The sequence below is a fragment of the Mixophyes fleayi genome, chromosome 4 (assembly GCF_038048845.1).
Source record: "Mixophyes fleayi isolate aMixFle1 chromosome 4, aMixFle1.hap1, whole genome shotgun sequence".
Lineage (NCBI taxonomy): Eukaryota > Metazoa > Chordata > Amphibia > Anura > Limnodynastidae > Mixophyes > Mixophyes fleayi.
In genome coordinates, this window is record NC_134405.1 from 33,800,871 (window position 1) to 33,815,962 (window position 15,092).

At 48.0% G+C, this 15,092-nt stretch overlaps 1 protein-coding gene across 1 annotated transcript in view; it reads right to left on the minus strand.

The window, feature by feature from the left end:
* The window catches only part of LOC142151175 (complement C3-like), a 102,006-nt gene that overhangs the window by 84,580 nt on the left and 2,334 nt on the right, over positions 1 to 15,092 (minus strand). The window contains exon 3 of the mRNA XM_075206539.1: positions 381 to 570. Coding sequence (XP_075062640.1) covers positions 381 to 570 — 190 coding nt within the window. The remainder of the gene's footprint in view (positions 1 to 380; positions 571 to 15,092) is intronic.

Sequence of the window (15,092 nt, forward strand, 5' to 3'; positions counted from 1 at the left end):
AGTTTACATTCTCTACCATACAAACAAACACATACAATAACATTAGCCTACCAGTAATTTTTTATATTGTGGGGAAAAACCCATGAACAACATCGGGAGAAGATACAATGTTCGTCGGAATAGAACCGATGGCCCCAGTGCTGTGAAGCAGCAATGCTAACCCCCGGCCAATCATGTCGCCCTGTTATACAGATTTGTCTGTGCAGAGAACATGTCTAACTTGAACAAATTTCAGGTTATTTCTTATGGACAAACCATAAATGTACTTATAAACAATGGGAACTCCGTTGAACACATATATTATTTTTTCTAGTTTTGGTCTACGCGTCTCATTGCAACTCTACTGGGAATATTCTCTAATTAAATATATGTCACCTCACCTTTATGTCCACTTTTCCCAGGAAACCATTGCCGCTGTTCAGGGAGACCTTGGCCTTCGTTATTATAAGAACCTTCTGAAGGTCCTGAATTAGGATTTCCGCCTCGAAGGGAACAGTTTGCGACTGGGCGTCCAATATAATGGTCTCTTCGCTCTCCACACGCAACAAGTTGGGCATTATAAGGGTGCATCTGTCAAAGGAGAAAATATGAACAAGAGTATCTGTCAATTACTTGATGGTACTTCAAACCACCAAATGTGGAATAATTATGAATCTTTAATTAACAATGTTCATGATTTAGAAGTGCGTAGAATTCAGCCCAACGTTTTTTGAAACACCATAGGCAATAAAACAATACACATTTCTGCATCTGAAGATGACTTATTATTATTCACATCACATCCCAAAATAATACTTCCTAGAGTCCGGAATGCAATCACAGTCTCAGGAAATCCTCCAGTGCTAATCCTTCTCGGATCTTAGATAAATTCTCATATTTATCTGGCACAGAGTGGGGAAGGTGGCCTTACTCAATAATGTCTAAAGCAATGGTTTTTTTTTCTTCTGGGACAAATAAACATTAAAGGGTAAATGTATTAAGTGCGATTTTCACAAATCGACGATATTCGGTGACATTGCTAGTCTAAATTTAAAGTGGCAATGTGATTAAAGGCACAACTTGGCTTTATTTACATTGACACTTTAAATTTAGCCTGCAATGTCACAGGATATAAGTGTTTTGTGAAAATCGCACTTTAATACATTTACCCCTAAGCCTGCTTCAGTAATACCACTCTCCAAGAAATCAACCTGATAACGCTGATTATGATGGCCCCTGTATCATCATCATCAACCTGATAACAATGGCCCGTGTATCATCATAATCATCTATTTATATAGCGCAACCAATTCCGCAGCGCTGTACAGAGAACTCATTCACGTCATTTCCTGCTCCATTGGAGCTTACAGTCTAGATTCCCTAATATGTACACACTGAGAGAGACATGTACACACTGAGAGAGACATGTACACACTGAGAGGTTAATGTGAACAGCAGCCAATTAACCTACCAGTATGTTTTTGGAGTGTGGGAGGAAACCGGAGCGCCCGGAGGAAACCCACTCAAACATTGGGAGAACATACAAACTTCACAAAGATAAAGCTATGGTTTGGAATTGAACTCATGACCCCAGTGCTGTGAGGCAGAAGTAGTTGGTTTATCGTTTGTGGCCACACATGAATCTATACCAGGGCCGGACTGGCCATCTGGCGCTTCTGGCAAATGCCAGAAGGGCTGATGGCCAGATGGGCCAGTCTGTATGCCCGCTGAGCAGCAACACTCTGCGCACTGCTCGGCGGACAGAGAATCAGCGACAGCCGCCTATGCGACCAATCACATGGGACGGCACATGTCACGTGGTGCCGTCCCATGTGATTGCTCGCATAGGTGGCTGTCACTGATTCTCCGTCTGCCGGGCAGCGCGCTGAGTGCTGCTGCTGGAAGTAAAAAGGTAAGTGTCTGTGTGTGTTTGTGTGTGTTTAAGTAATAGTGTGTCTGTGTGTGTAGGTAATAGTGGGGCTAACAAACAGTGGGACAAACTGGGGCAAACAAACAAACAGTGTGGCTAACAAAGTGGGGCAAACAAACAGTGGGGCAAACTAGGGCTTAAACAAAATGGGGCTAACAAACAGTGGGGCTAACAAACAGTGGGGCTAACAAACAGTGGGGCTAACAAAAAAACAGTGGGGCAAACAAACAGTGGGGCAAACTGGGGCAAACAAACACTGGGGCAAACAAACAGTGGGGCTAACAAACAGTGGGGCAAACTGGGGCTAACAAACAGTGGGGCAAACAAACAGTGGGGCTAACAAACAGTGGGGCTAACAAACAGTGGGGCAAACTGAGGCTAACAAACACTTGGGCAAACAAACACTGGGGCAAACAAACAGTGGGGCAAACAAACAGTGGGGCAAACAAACAGTGGGGCAAACTGGGGCTAACAAACACTGGGGCAAACAAACACTGGGGCAAGCAAACAGTGGGGCAAACAAACAGTGGGGGCAAACAAACAGTGGGGGCAAACAAACAGTGGGGCAAACAGGGGCTAAAACAAACAGTGGGGCAAACTGGAGCAAACAGTGTGTCTAATAGTTGGGCTAATAGTGGGGCTGTGGGGCCCCATGTTGCTATTGTGTGCGTGTGTGTTTGGCCATGTTCATATAGTGTGCGTGCGCAGTATTTTAATATAATATGTGAGGGAAGGGAGGGTCTTAATATAGTGTGGGAGGTAGGCTATTTAATGGTGGAGTGTAGGTGGGGCTAATTATTTAAGGTGAGGTGAAAGAACCTTTAATTTAATGCTGGGGTGGGCTATCAATTGAATATGGGGCTGATTTTGGGGAGGAGGGCTATTTATTAAATGTGAATATTAATTATTTGTTGGGGCTGGTTGGAGTTTTCAAAATCTCATGTACCCCATTTTTTTCAAAATAGGGCATTCAATATTCCAGGAGCAAGACAAAAAAGAACTGAGCTAAAGAAACCAGCTGCTACAAGTGGTGAAAGTGAGCAAGACAGGTAGGAGCGAGCAGGACAATCTGCCAACTGTGCTGAATCTGGTGGGGCAGTCCTGAATTTGGGTAACTGTCTCACATAGTCAGGATTTGGTTTGACTGCAAGGACAGTTGGGAGGTATGTCCCGCTTCACAACGTACTGCTTGTGAAGGCAAAACTGTGTGCTTCTAACAGTAGTGTACACAGTATTGCCTGTGTATTTGTCTAAAATGATAACCATGTTACATAATAGGGCCCTGCTGTCTTAAATACCCCGGGCCACCTGAACCTTAATCCAGCTCTGGTTAGGGGAAGGGAACTGATAGCTGCTCTCAGTTCCCGGACAGGACACAGCCTGCAGCAAGCCGAGATTTTGTAATCTCGTGAGACAAAGAGCTTCCCTGCTCACTCTGCAGGAAGTTCCCACCCTTATGGATGTCAGCAGCACCAGAAGCATAGATAAATGTAATGTTTTATTAAAATGTATGTATGAATGCCCCATGTTGGCCACACCCACAACACAATGCGGCCACGCCCTTTTTGGCACACGATTTCTTTCATACTTGAACTGAGGTGGGCCTGTGTATTTTAAATGCCAGGGCTGATTTTTAGTCCCAGTCCGGCCCTGATCTATACTAAAGTCTATATCAGGCAATTGTTCCAAAATCACACTGTGTAGGCTAAAAATTATCTCTATCATAACAATTGAGAGAATAATTATTAGCAAATCTACTTCAATGGTGGAAAATCCTGAAGGAATATGACCTCAGTCAGTCCATATGTGTGGTCATCTTCAGACCTGAGTAACTGACAGCAATGGAGCCAGAAGGGTCTTTGCTGTTTGGCCATAGATGCCAAATGACTACATGACTTGAAATGACTAGACCTTGTTCGATTGTGCCGACTGCATGGGTGGTCAAATTGAACGATAAATAATAAACCCGTGGATCGAGCATAGACATGAGAAAAATTTCCTAAACTGCTTTGCAGAACATTTGCATGATTCCATTTTTGGGAAAGGAATGAAGCATATTTCTATAGTGGAACTGTACTCATTTGCATTGACTGTGAGATTATTGTATTTTCCCTGTTCCTACAAACCCCACCTCAGAGAATTACATGTTTGCACAAACTCTATTGTGTTCTATTTTCCTTTGATAACCCTGTGCTGTCAGAACAGGCAGCAATAAATGTTGAGTACTTCCTGTAGTCAATAGGTAATAAGATATGCTATACCAAAGCAATAGTACTCCAACTGTATGCTGCTAACAAACATGTAATAGTCAGTGCTATTCCACTTCAACAAGAGAAAAAGATACAAAACAAAGCGGGTAGTAGTAGCATAGGAGAAGTCTTGTAAATGTTGTAAAATAATTAAGAGCTTACAACAATATTCGGCTGCTTGACCATTACACCAACAGGGATTGTAATGACATTGTATTCAAATACATATACATTAATATGGAGTTGGTCCCCCTTTTGCAGCGATAACAGCTTCTACTCTTCTTGGAAGACTTTCCACAAGATGTTGGAGTATTTCTCTGGGATTTTGTGCCCGTTCATTCTGTAGAGCATTTATGAGGTCAGACAATGATGCTGGACGAGAAGGCCTGGCTCACAATCTCCATTCCAGTTCATCCCATAGGTGTAAGATGGGGTTGAGGTCAGGGCTCTGTGCGGGCCAGTCAAGTTCTTAAACACTGAACTCATCAAACCATGTCTTTGTAGTCCTTGCTTTGTGCACTGGGGCACAGTCATGTTGAAATAGAAAAGTTCCTTACCCAATCTGTTGCCACAAAGTTGGAAGCATAGCATTGTCCAAAATAACTTGGTATGCTGAAGTGTAGAGAGTGCCCCTGCCATCGTTATGCACCTGGAGGGGCTGAAGATGTGCCTGGTAGCTGAGCCATGCAAGCGGGTGAAGAAAGAAGGTTACTCACCTGTCCATCGATCCAGCGGTGAGTATCGTGGCTTCTTTCTTGCAGGTCCCGTCCGCGGAGGAAGGATGAGCCAATCAGGGCTCATCTTTCCCCACTGGCCAATCAGCGGCCGGATACGCGAGCCAATCGCGGCTCGCACCCGGCCGTTCAAAAGATTGGCGCCGACGCGAGCCAATCAGCGCTCGCGCCGGCTGATGACGTCACGCCGGCGACTATATAAGTCGCCGGGTGGTGCCATTTTGCCAGAAGAGAGAGAAGGACGTCGTGGGACGTCCAGAGCGGCGAGTCAAGAACAGAAGCGGAGATCGTCGGTGGGGAGCCCTTGTAAGGGCTGAGAGCGCCCCCGCCCCAGCAGCAACAGCAGACTCAGCGCCGAAGAGGAGAAGAGGCGCCGCCGGCTGGAGGGTCTGGAAGACCCGGAGAAGGAAGAAAACGGTGTGGCAAGTTAAGATTCCTGCGCAGAGCAGGTAAGTAGTCTCAACGTTAAATTCGGGCACTAGGCCCGTGGCCACGTTCGGGCACAAGGCCCGTGGCATGGAAAATTAGGGGCACAAGGCCCAGGGACCTGGGCACTAGGCCCCGATAAAAATATTGGGCCAGTAGGCCATATTGTCTATAAAGGGCACAAGGCCCTGTTAGTTAGATAGAGGAGGCTCAGAGCCCCCTCAGGTATAAAAGGGCACAAGGCCCTTAGGTAGTTAGTGGCCTGGAAGCCATAGGAAGGCCAGAGGGCCTAAGTAGGGGCTGATAGCCAGTAGGCTTTAAAGGGCACAAGGCCCTCAGCTGGTTAGGGAGGCCACAAGGCCTGAGTGGGCAGGGGCTAGTACCCCTGTGTAGCAGGGCACAAGGCCCTAGTTAGTGGGCTCAGAGCCTTGAGGTAGAGAGGGGGCTGAAGCCCATTAATCAGAGCACAAGGCTCTGTGTGCAACTGGGCAAGAGGCCCATGGTGTGAAGGGCAGAAGGCCCTGGAGGTGGTGTGATAGAGGCATGGGAGCCTCGTGAGTGTAGGCGCGGTCCTGTGTGAGGTGAGCACATGTAGTTAGGAGGTACAGTAGAGCGGAGGCTCCTGTGGTGCTGTAGCAACCGGCTGGTTGGCTAGCAGCGGTGTGCTCTGGTTAGTAGCTTACAAAGTACTGTATATTGTATTCTGTCTGTGCGGCGGGTATTGTTAAATTACGGTATTTTGGGTGTGCTACGTAATTGTGTCCAGGGGCAAGACGTCAGGCCCCCATTAAAGGTAGGCTCTTGTTCCTGTGTTTTCCTGTGCTAACCCGTGCTGTGGGGACAAGTGTAGTTACCAGCATACACATAGTCAGGGGAGAACATACGTAGTTTTCCTGTCCCTTAGGTCCCCGGGGTCACACTGGTTCCCAGAGGGGGTGGCTGAGTGAGTTGGTGGCAGTGCAGCACACCTTGAGGCAGTTCCAGGGGCGGCCGTGGTTCTGATTGAGGGTCCCCAAGGCCGGTTCCGTGCAGGTGGACCTGTGGTTCCGGACGTAAGGACATGTGTGAGATACCCGAGTACAGGCAGTCGGCCCGCGGGTTAGTGTGCTGTTCCACTGAGCCTCAGCCGGGTTTGAAGCAGCCGGTCCTTAGGGTCCGTGGGTAACCCCATCGTAAGGAGACAGTCTCCTTGGTTAAACCTGGGTGAGGGGGTTAGGAACCGCCCTCCGGTTTAGTCCGTGAACACCGGCTGGTGTTCCTCGTAGTGTGTAAGTGAGCAGTTCCGTTAGTGCACCACACCTAGTTAGTCATAGTGGTTTGACTTAGTTGCGTTGCCGACCATTAGAACGTTGTTAGGGTCGGGTCGCTGTCTTAGTCAGTTTAGTGTTTATGGGTGCATACCTTTAGTCTCACCATTAGCGCAGAGGGAGGCTGTGTGTTCTTGTCATCCGCAGGTATCGGGGAGGTGCAGGAGAACCGGACCGGAAGTGGGAGTGTCCCGGTGAGTATTACGCTCGATTCCCCCTTCCGGTTAGGCCCTCACCGGCAGGTGTGTGAGGTACTTGAGGCAGGATTAGTCCTCGGACTAGTCTTGGTCTTAAGTACCTGTGGTCCCCCGCGTCTTGGCAAGAACAAAGTGAGGAGGCGGCAAATGAGCTTGGACTGACCGTGTTCTCGTTCTTTGCCGTATTTTCGGACAGCCCTTACCTGGTAGGCACGGCCGTAATCTTTGTCTCTTTCTTAGAGGGACGTGGTTGGAGGTGACAAGGGTTGTGACTGCGGATCTGCTGGGATCGGATCGCAGCTGGGATATCGGAGGCGGACTGGAGGTGGCCATCGTTTACAAGGTAAGTTCTTTTGTGTTGCGTTAGTCTCTGTTTCCCCGCAGGGGGGCGCTACAGCAGCATTAAGATTGCACTTCACTGGAGATAAGGGGCCTAGCCCAAACCCTGAAAAACAGCCCCATGCCATTATCCCTCCCCCACCAAACTTCACAGTTGACATAATGCAGTCAGGCAGGTAACATTCTCCCGCCATCTGCCAAATCTATACTCACCCATCTGACCGCCAAACAGAGAAGTGTGAATCGTCACTTCACAAAACACATTTTCACTGCTGGGGGTCTCATGTGCGCTTAACCTTTAGTGGCATTGTCTGGTACTCCACCCTCATCCCAAGGACATTGGGATGAGTTGGAACTGAATCACTGGAAAGTCCATTCAAAGTGCTCAGGTCAGTGGTAAAGTCTCTCTTAGTGTTGTATACATGTTCCTTGTATGTATATTCCAAATATTGTCAGTATTTTGATTATATTTGCATTCTGTTGTAAGGTGATAAAATTGTGTAACTATGAGGTCTAATAAAATAGCACTGAAGTTATATTTAAGTGTCTGGCTAGATGATGCTTCACCCATGTAGCGGAATCCAAGTCTATGGAGATGAGCTACAACCTGCAATGATGGATATGCATTCTCCTTGGGACAGACCAATAAATATAACCCTAGGGCTATTGTGACATCCCCTCTATAATTATTGTGTTCTGTCTGGAATTCAAACCACATCACAATGCTGGTTAGACTGTGTGGTGATGTTTGGGTTAGGGAACTCTTAAAAAAAAATTCCCCAAATTCCCCATGTAAAATGCGTGAAATTCGACGGTCCAAATGTATATAACATTCTATATAAAATTTATCAAAATTGTTCTCATCTTTATTGTTAACAAATAACCATTCCTCTTCCACAGTCATACACCACACATCTGTCAGGCGCCGCCCCGCACTCTTACCTGGTGCCGGGACGGACGCCTTCTCGATCCCTGCTCGTCCCGTTGCTAGGCAACGGGACGTCACTTCCGGCCCCACAGGAAGCAACGGAGACGCTAAGCTGCAGTTCCTGTCGGCGGTCAGATCAGCTGACCGCCGACCTCCACGCCAATAGCAGGGCTGGCGCTACTATTTAAACCAAACTCTGGCATCACTAGGGTGCCAGAGTATCTAGTCTAATCCCTTGTCTCTAGGCTCCCCTGTTAGTTTATATATCTTCTGCCTGTATATCCCGGATCTGACCTTTTGCCTGCCTGACTACTCTTCGGATTCTCCTTGGTTCCTGTTTGACCTCCTGGTTCTGACCCTCGGCTTCCTGACGATCCTTCTGCCTCACCCTTCTGTACTTCGTTGCCTGCACGGATTTGACCTCGGACTGTTCATTACGTTTGTTTCATTACCTCGCTGGTAGCTACCTAGGAGAACCGCGACCGACACGTCTCAGCAGCTAAGCCCAAAACTCCTTGCGGGGTTCCCTGGTGAAGACCTGAGGCGTGATTAGACTCCTTGCGTAGCAGCGCCAATATCAGCAGGTAAGGCCTTCCAATTACCTAGTTCGTGACAGAATACTCTGGCCATGACCGCGGACGGCCAAAATGAACCTACAGCCTCGGACCTCTTATTGCACTTGGCTCAAAAGGTCGAACAACAGGATGCCGAGCAAGCCAGGCTTCTCCAATGTATCCAGGGCATATCTACCCATTTGGACTCCATGCAGGTGTCGCTAGCTGCCTCTCACCCGGCCGCTGCCGCCCCTCCACAGGCCATCGCTCCGGTCCTCGCTTCTTCTCCAGGGGCTTCCTCCTCGCTACGACTGCCCACTCCTGAGAAATTTGATGGGGATCCTGCGAGATGCCGAGGATTTCTTAATCAGTGTTCCATACACTTTGAATGCAATGCAGGAGCCTTTTCTACCGAACGATCCAAGGTGGCCTTCATCATGTCACTTCTGTCTGGACAAGCCCTGGCCTGGACCTCACCACTCTGGGAACGGGGTGACCCTCTTCTTCTGAATGTTTCCACCTTCATCACAGCATTTCGTAAGGTTTTTGATGAGCCAGGTCGAGTATCTTCAGCAGCCTCCAGCCTTCTCTCCTTACGCCAAGGCTCTCTGATGGTTGGCCAATACGCGGTACAGTTCCGCACCCTCGCTTCTGAGCTCAACTGGAACGATGAGGCACTGATGGCAACCTTCTGGCAGGGTCTTACGGATCGTATCAAGGATGAGTTGGCGTCTCGTGAACTTCCAGCGGATCTGGACTCTCTCATTTCCTTATGTAACAGGGTGGATCTTCGTTTCCGGGAACGTACCCAGGAAAGAGAGAGATCTTCTCCCAGACGGTTTTTCCCTCGCCTAGCCCCTCGGTTCCAGAACCCAGCACCAGTTGTTCCTGATGAACCCATGCAAATTGGTCGCTCCCGGCTATCCCCCGAGGAAAGGGAGAAAAGGCTTCGGCAGAATCTCTGTCTCTACTGTGGAGAATCTGGACATCGGTTGCTGTCTTGCCCTAAACGGCCGGGAAATGCTTCATCCTAGTCGGTGAGAGGGAGGCCGTTCTAGGAGTGAGACTTTCTACTCCCTTCTCTACCTCCAATCCAGACTTCCTTATGAACATCACATTGGACTCTCCTAGTGGCCCCCTTTTGACCTCTGCCTTCGTGGATTCCGGCGCTGCCGGAAATTTCATCTCCGCCACCCTGGCATCACAACTCCAAATTACGATTCTTGATTTGCCTCAGCCGCTATTCCTAACTGCCGTGGACGGAAACCGTGTCATCAATGGCTCCATCTCCAAAGTTACTACACCAGTTCGGCTGACGGTAGGGGTCCTGCACTTTGAATTGATTGAATTTTTGGTTTTACCCCAATCCATCAATCCAGTCATTCTAGGTCTCCCGTGGCTTAGACTACATGCACCCCAATTCGACTGGAGTTTAGCTCAGGTCACCTCCTGGGGTCCCCAATGTCACAAGAGATGTTTAAGTTGGGTCAAACCCAAGAAGTTATGCCTTTCCTCCACATCATGCCTGATGCACTCCCCTCATCTGGAGGTCCCCGCTCCTTACTTATCGTTTTTGGATGTGTTCTCCAAGGCAGCTTCTGAGCTTCTTCCTCCTCATCGTCCATGGGACTGTCCTATTGAGTTACAACCGGGGAAGCCCATTCCCAAGGGCAGAATCTATCCTCTGTCTCTTCCCGAGGATCAGGCCATGTCTCTGTATATCTCAGAAAACCTTCAATGCGGATTCACCAGAAGATCTACCTCTCCTGCAGGGGCGGGTTTTTTCTTTGTGAAGAAAAAGGACGGTACCTTACGTCCCTGTATCGATTATCGACAGCTTAATGCAATCACTGTTAAAAACAGATATCCGCTACCCCTCATTTCCGAACTGTTTGACCGAATTAGTGGTTCCAAGATCTTTTCTAAACTTGATTTACGGGGTGCTTACAATTTAATCCGGATTCGTGAGGGCGACGAATGGAAGACTGCCTTCTGTACTCGCGACGGACACTACGAGTATCTCGTCATGCCCTTCGGACTATGCAATGCTCCCGCTGTTTTTCAATCATTGTCAACGAGATCTTCAGGGACCTCCTCTATCACTCAGTGGTAGTTAACTTGGATGACATACTAATCTTTTCCTCAGATATTACCGCTCACCGTTCCCACGTCTCAGAGGTCCTACATCGTCTACGACAAAACAAACTCTTCTGTAAACTGGAGAAATGTATCTTTGAAGTTCCTCAGATACCATTCTTGGGGTATATCGTCTCTGGTTCCAGATTGAGGATGGATCCGGAAAAAGTTTCCGCTATCACTAATTGGCCTCAACCTCTGAGCTTGAAAGCCATTCAACGTTTCATTGGATTTTCTAATTATTATAGACAGTTCATCAATCAATTCTCCACGTTGATTGCGCCCATAACAAATCTCACCAGACGATCCGCTAACCCGAAGGTTTGGCCTCCGGAGGCCGTTGCTGCTTTTATCTCTTTGAAAGAGGCCTTTCTATCTGCCCCTGTTCTATCCCAACCGTTTCAAAGAGAACCGTTTTTCTTAGAGGTGGATGCTTCAGCTGTCGGTGTAGGAGCTGTTCTCTCCCAAAGGTCTCTCGCTGGGACCTTCCGGCCTTGTGGATTCTTTTCCAAGAAATTCTCCTCTGCTGAGCGCAACTATGGAATCGGTGATCAAGAACTACTAGCCATCAAATTAGCATTTGAGGAATGGCGTCACCTTCTTGAAGGAGCTAAACACCAGGTGATGGTCTTTACGGACCACAAAAACGTAACCTACCTCCGAGAGGCACGCTGCCTAAATCCTCGTCAGGCTAGATGGTCTTCATTCTTCGCCCCATTTGATTTTAAACTTACCTTTCGCTCCGGTACTCAAAATTCTAGGGCAGACGCTCTTTCCCGGTCCTTCTATGGGTCAGATGATACTTCTACAACCGAACCCCCTCACATTCTGGAACCCTCCAGTATAGTCGCCCTAACCAGGGCCAAGACTCCTCCAGTTGGCCACTCCTATTTGGAACCCCACCTTCGTTTGAAAGCCCTCCGCTGGGCCCATGCTACTAAGTTTGCTGGCCATGCCGGATTCAAGAAATCTTGTTCTCTCCTTTCCCGAAGCTATTGGTGGCCTACCCTCCGGTCGGATCTCAAAGAATTCATTAAGTCTTGTTTTACTTGTGCCCAAAACAAGATTCCTAGATCTCATCCCTCTGGGCTGCTCCTGCCTCTACCTGTACCTGACCGGCCCTGGACTAGTATTTCCATGGACTTCATTACCGATCTGCCGCCCAGTGAGGGGTTCAATACTATTTGGGTGATCGTCGATAGATTTTCTAAAATGGCCCACTTTGTCCCCCTTAAAGGTCTGCCCTCCGCCCCTAAATTGGCTCAAATCTTTATTAAAGAGGTGTTCCGGCTCCATGGCTGTCCTCAAGAGATTATATCAGACCGTGGGGTACAATTCATATCCCGATTCTGGAGGGCATTCTGCAAGGATCTTGGAATTAATCTAGTTTTCCTCGGGTTATCACCCCCAAACGAATGGCCAGACGGAACGGGTTAATCAGGATCTGAAGATGTTCATCCGTTGCTTCTCCTCCGGCAATCAAGATGACTGGTGTAATTTGCTCCCATGGGCAGAGTTCACACACAACAATCACATACACGACTCCACGGATTCCTCTCCCTTTTTTGTTGTCTTTGGTGCCCATCCCATCCTTCCGGATTTCTCCCGTTCCTCAACACCTTCCGTTCCTGCAGCCCATTCCCTGGCTCAGGATCTGGCCCACATCTGGACATCTACTAAGGAAAACTTGTTGAGAGCAACCCAACAATATAAATTGACGGCCGATCGCCACCGTAAGTGTGTTCCCATTCTCCATATTGGCTTCAAAGTATGGCTCTCTACACGGAACCTTAGACTTCGGGTACCCTCGATGAAACTTGCTCCACGATTCATTGGGCCATTCCCGGTTACACAAGTCATTAACCCAGTAACATACAAATTACTCCTTCCCCCCTCTCTGAGAATCCACAATTCCTTCCATGTTTCTCTACTAAAACCTTTGGTGCTCAACAGATTCAACCGCAACACCTCTTCTCCTCTACCTCCTGTTACTACTACCGGTGACGAGTATGAGATCAGTCACATTCTGGATACCCGTAACTTCCATGGACGTCCCCAGTACCTGGTACACTGGAAGGGTTTCGGACTCGAGGAACGGTCATGGGTATTTAAGGAGGATCTTCATGCCCCTCGTCTCTTGGCTAAGTTCAAGAAGCTATCCTCGAGGTCTGCACCCCTTCGACGGAGAGGGGGGGGTACTGTCAGGCGCCGCCCGCACTCTTACCTGGTGCCGGGATGGACGCCTTCTCGATCCCTGCTCGTCCTGTTGCTAGGCAACGGGACGTCACTTCCGGCCCCACAGAAAGTTCGGGCGCCCGAGCCCGAACAGCGCGTCTCGTTGCTTAGCAACGGAGACGCTAAGCTGCAGTTCCTGTCGGCGGTCAGATCAGCTGACCGCCGACCTCCACGCCAATAGCAGGGCTGGCGCTACTATTTAAACCAAACTCTGGCATCACTAGGGTGCCAGAGTATCTAGTCTAATCCCTTGTCTCTAGGCTCCCCTCTTAGTTTATATATCTTCTGCCTGTATATCCCGGATTTGACCTTTTGCCTGCCTGACTACTCTTCGGATTTTCCTTGGTTCCTGTTTGACCTCCTGGTTCTGACCCTCGGCTTCCTGACGATCCTTCTGCCTCACCCTTCTGTACTTCGTTGCCTGCACGGATTTGACCTCGGACTGTTCATTACGTTTGTTTCATTACCTCGCTGGTAGCTACCTAGGAGAACCACGACCGACACGTCTCAGCAGCTAAGCCCAAAACTCCTTGCGGGGTTCCCTGGTGAAGACCTGAGGCGTGGTTAGACTCCGCGCCTCCTTGCGTAGCAGCGCCAATATCAGCAGGTAAGGCCTTCCAATTACCTAGTTCGTGACAACATCTCTCCATTTGAAAATATCCAGCAGACTGGTCTACATTTGGCGATACAGATTTGATCTCATGACAGCTGGTATCTGCAGGAATTTACATTGATTTAGTAGGCTTTGAGATCTGGAGCAAAGGATTGCATGTGCGAAGAAATTTTGTCATAACAGCAGCGGTGACTGTAATGTGACCCTTGCTGTTTTACTGGTTGGGGTAAAGGGAGAGTTCTTCTTTAACTTGTTATAATGCAGAAGTAGATACGAGGCATTAGCAATTGTTAAGGCTCCCAGTATGAATACAATGGAAAGTATAGGTAGTTACTTCAAATGGAGTGTCTTTATTTTGAACACAGGTCATACCAAAGCCGTAACTTAGAATTCTAGCACCTTGGGCGAGAAAGACAAATGCCGCCCCCTAGCCCTCAATTTTAACCAAATTAACCTAAAATATTCCTAAATTGAGCCCCCCTTTCAATGTTGCGCCCTGGGTGGTTGCCCCTGTCGCACAGCCCTAGTTACGGCCCTGAGTCATACAGGTAATATGAAAACGCAGTCAATGTTGATACAGGTATCACAAGTCCATAGGCACAACATGTAGTGGTGGTAAAATGTATTGCAGAACTCAGAAACAGAGAGGCAGGGGTTAATACAGAATAGACTGCCACTTGTCTGGTTGAGTGAACAGCTAACAGTAGCTGGTAGTGAGCAACCAGAATGTATTTGGTAGAATCAGGTCACAATACAAATGCACACTGGCTCAAACAGGAACAAAATATTTGGTAATGCTGGAATCCAGGTATAATAGTGGGAGTGCAGGTACAAGGAGACTGGATTACATGGTTAGCCACTGGAGCAGGATATACTGGTGCTCAGGTATAGTAGATGGAGTGCAGGTGCAAGGATGTCTGGATTGCCAAGTTAAACTTTTAAAAGGCCTGCTTACTTGCTGCATAAGTGTGATTTAGTGGCATATCCATTGTTGTTGGTGGATCTAATAATGATGAAAGTGACAATATTACCCTAAAATAACTCATGCTTACAGGACTTCTGAAACATTTAAATTGGTTGCAAATTTTTGCAGGAATGGTAGGAAATGAAGGCAGATAATGATTGCAAACATCAGCCGAGCACACAAATTATAACAAAGAGGATCTGGCTGTCATATTGGACCTACATCCAACTGTTTGGCTTTTGGGCCAAATGGGCAGTTCTGGTGGTGTTTGAGCACATTAATACAAATAGTTGTAGTATTTATATGAGAAGTGTACTTATTTACATTCCTTTGTAAAGCAGCAGATAAATCATGCCTCCCAACTGTCCCCAGTTAGGTGGTAAGTCCCAATTCTTGGGGACTGTTCCACCACCCACTTGTCCTGACTTCCAGAGCTCTTGAGAGATATGTCACATCAACTGGCATGCAGGGGAGCTTTTAGGGGATGATTGTGGTTCGGGG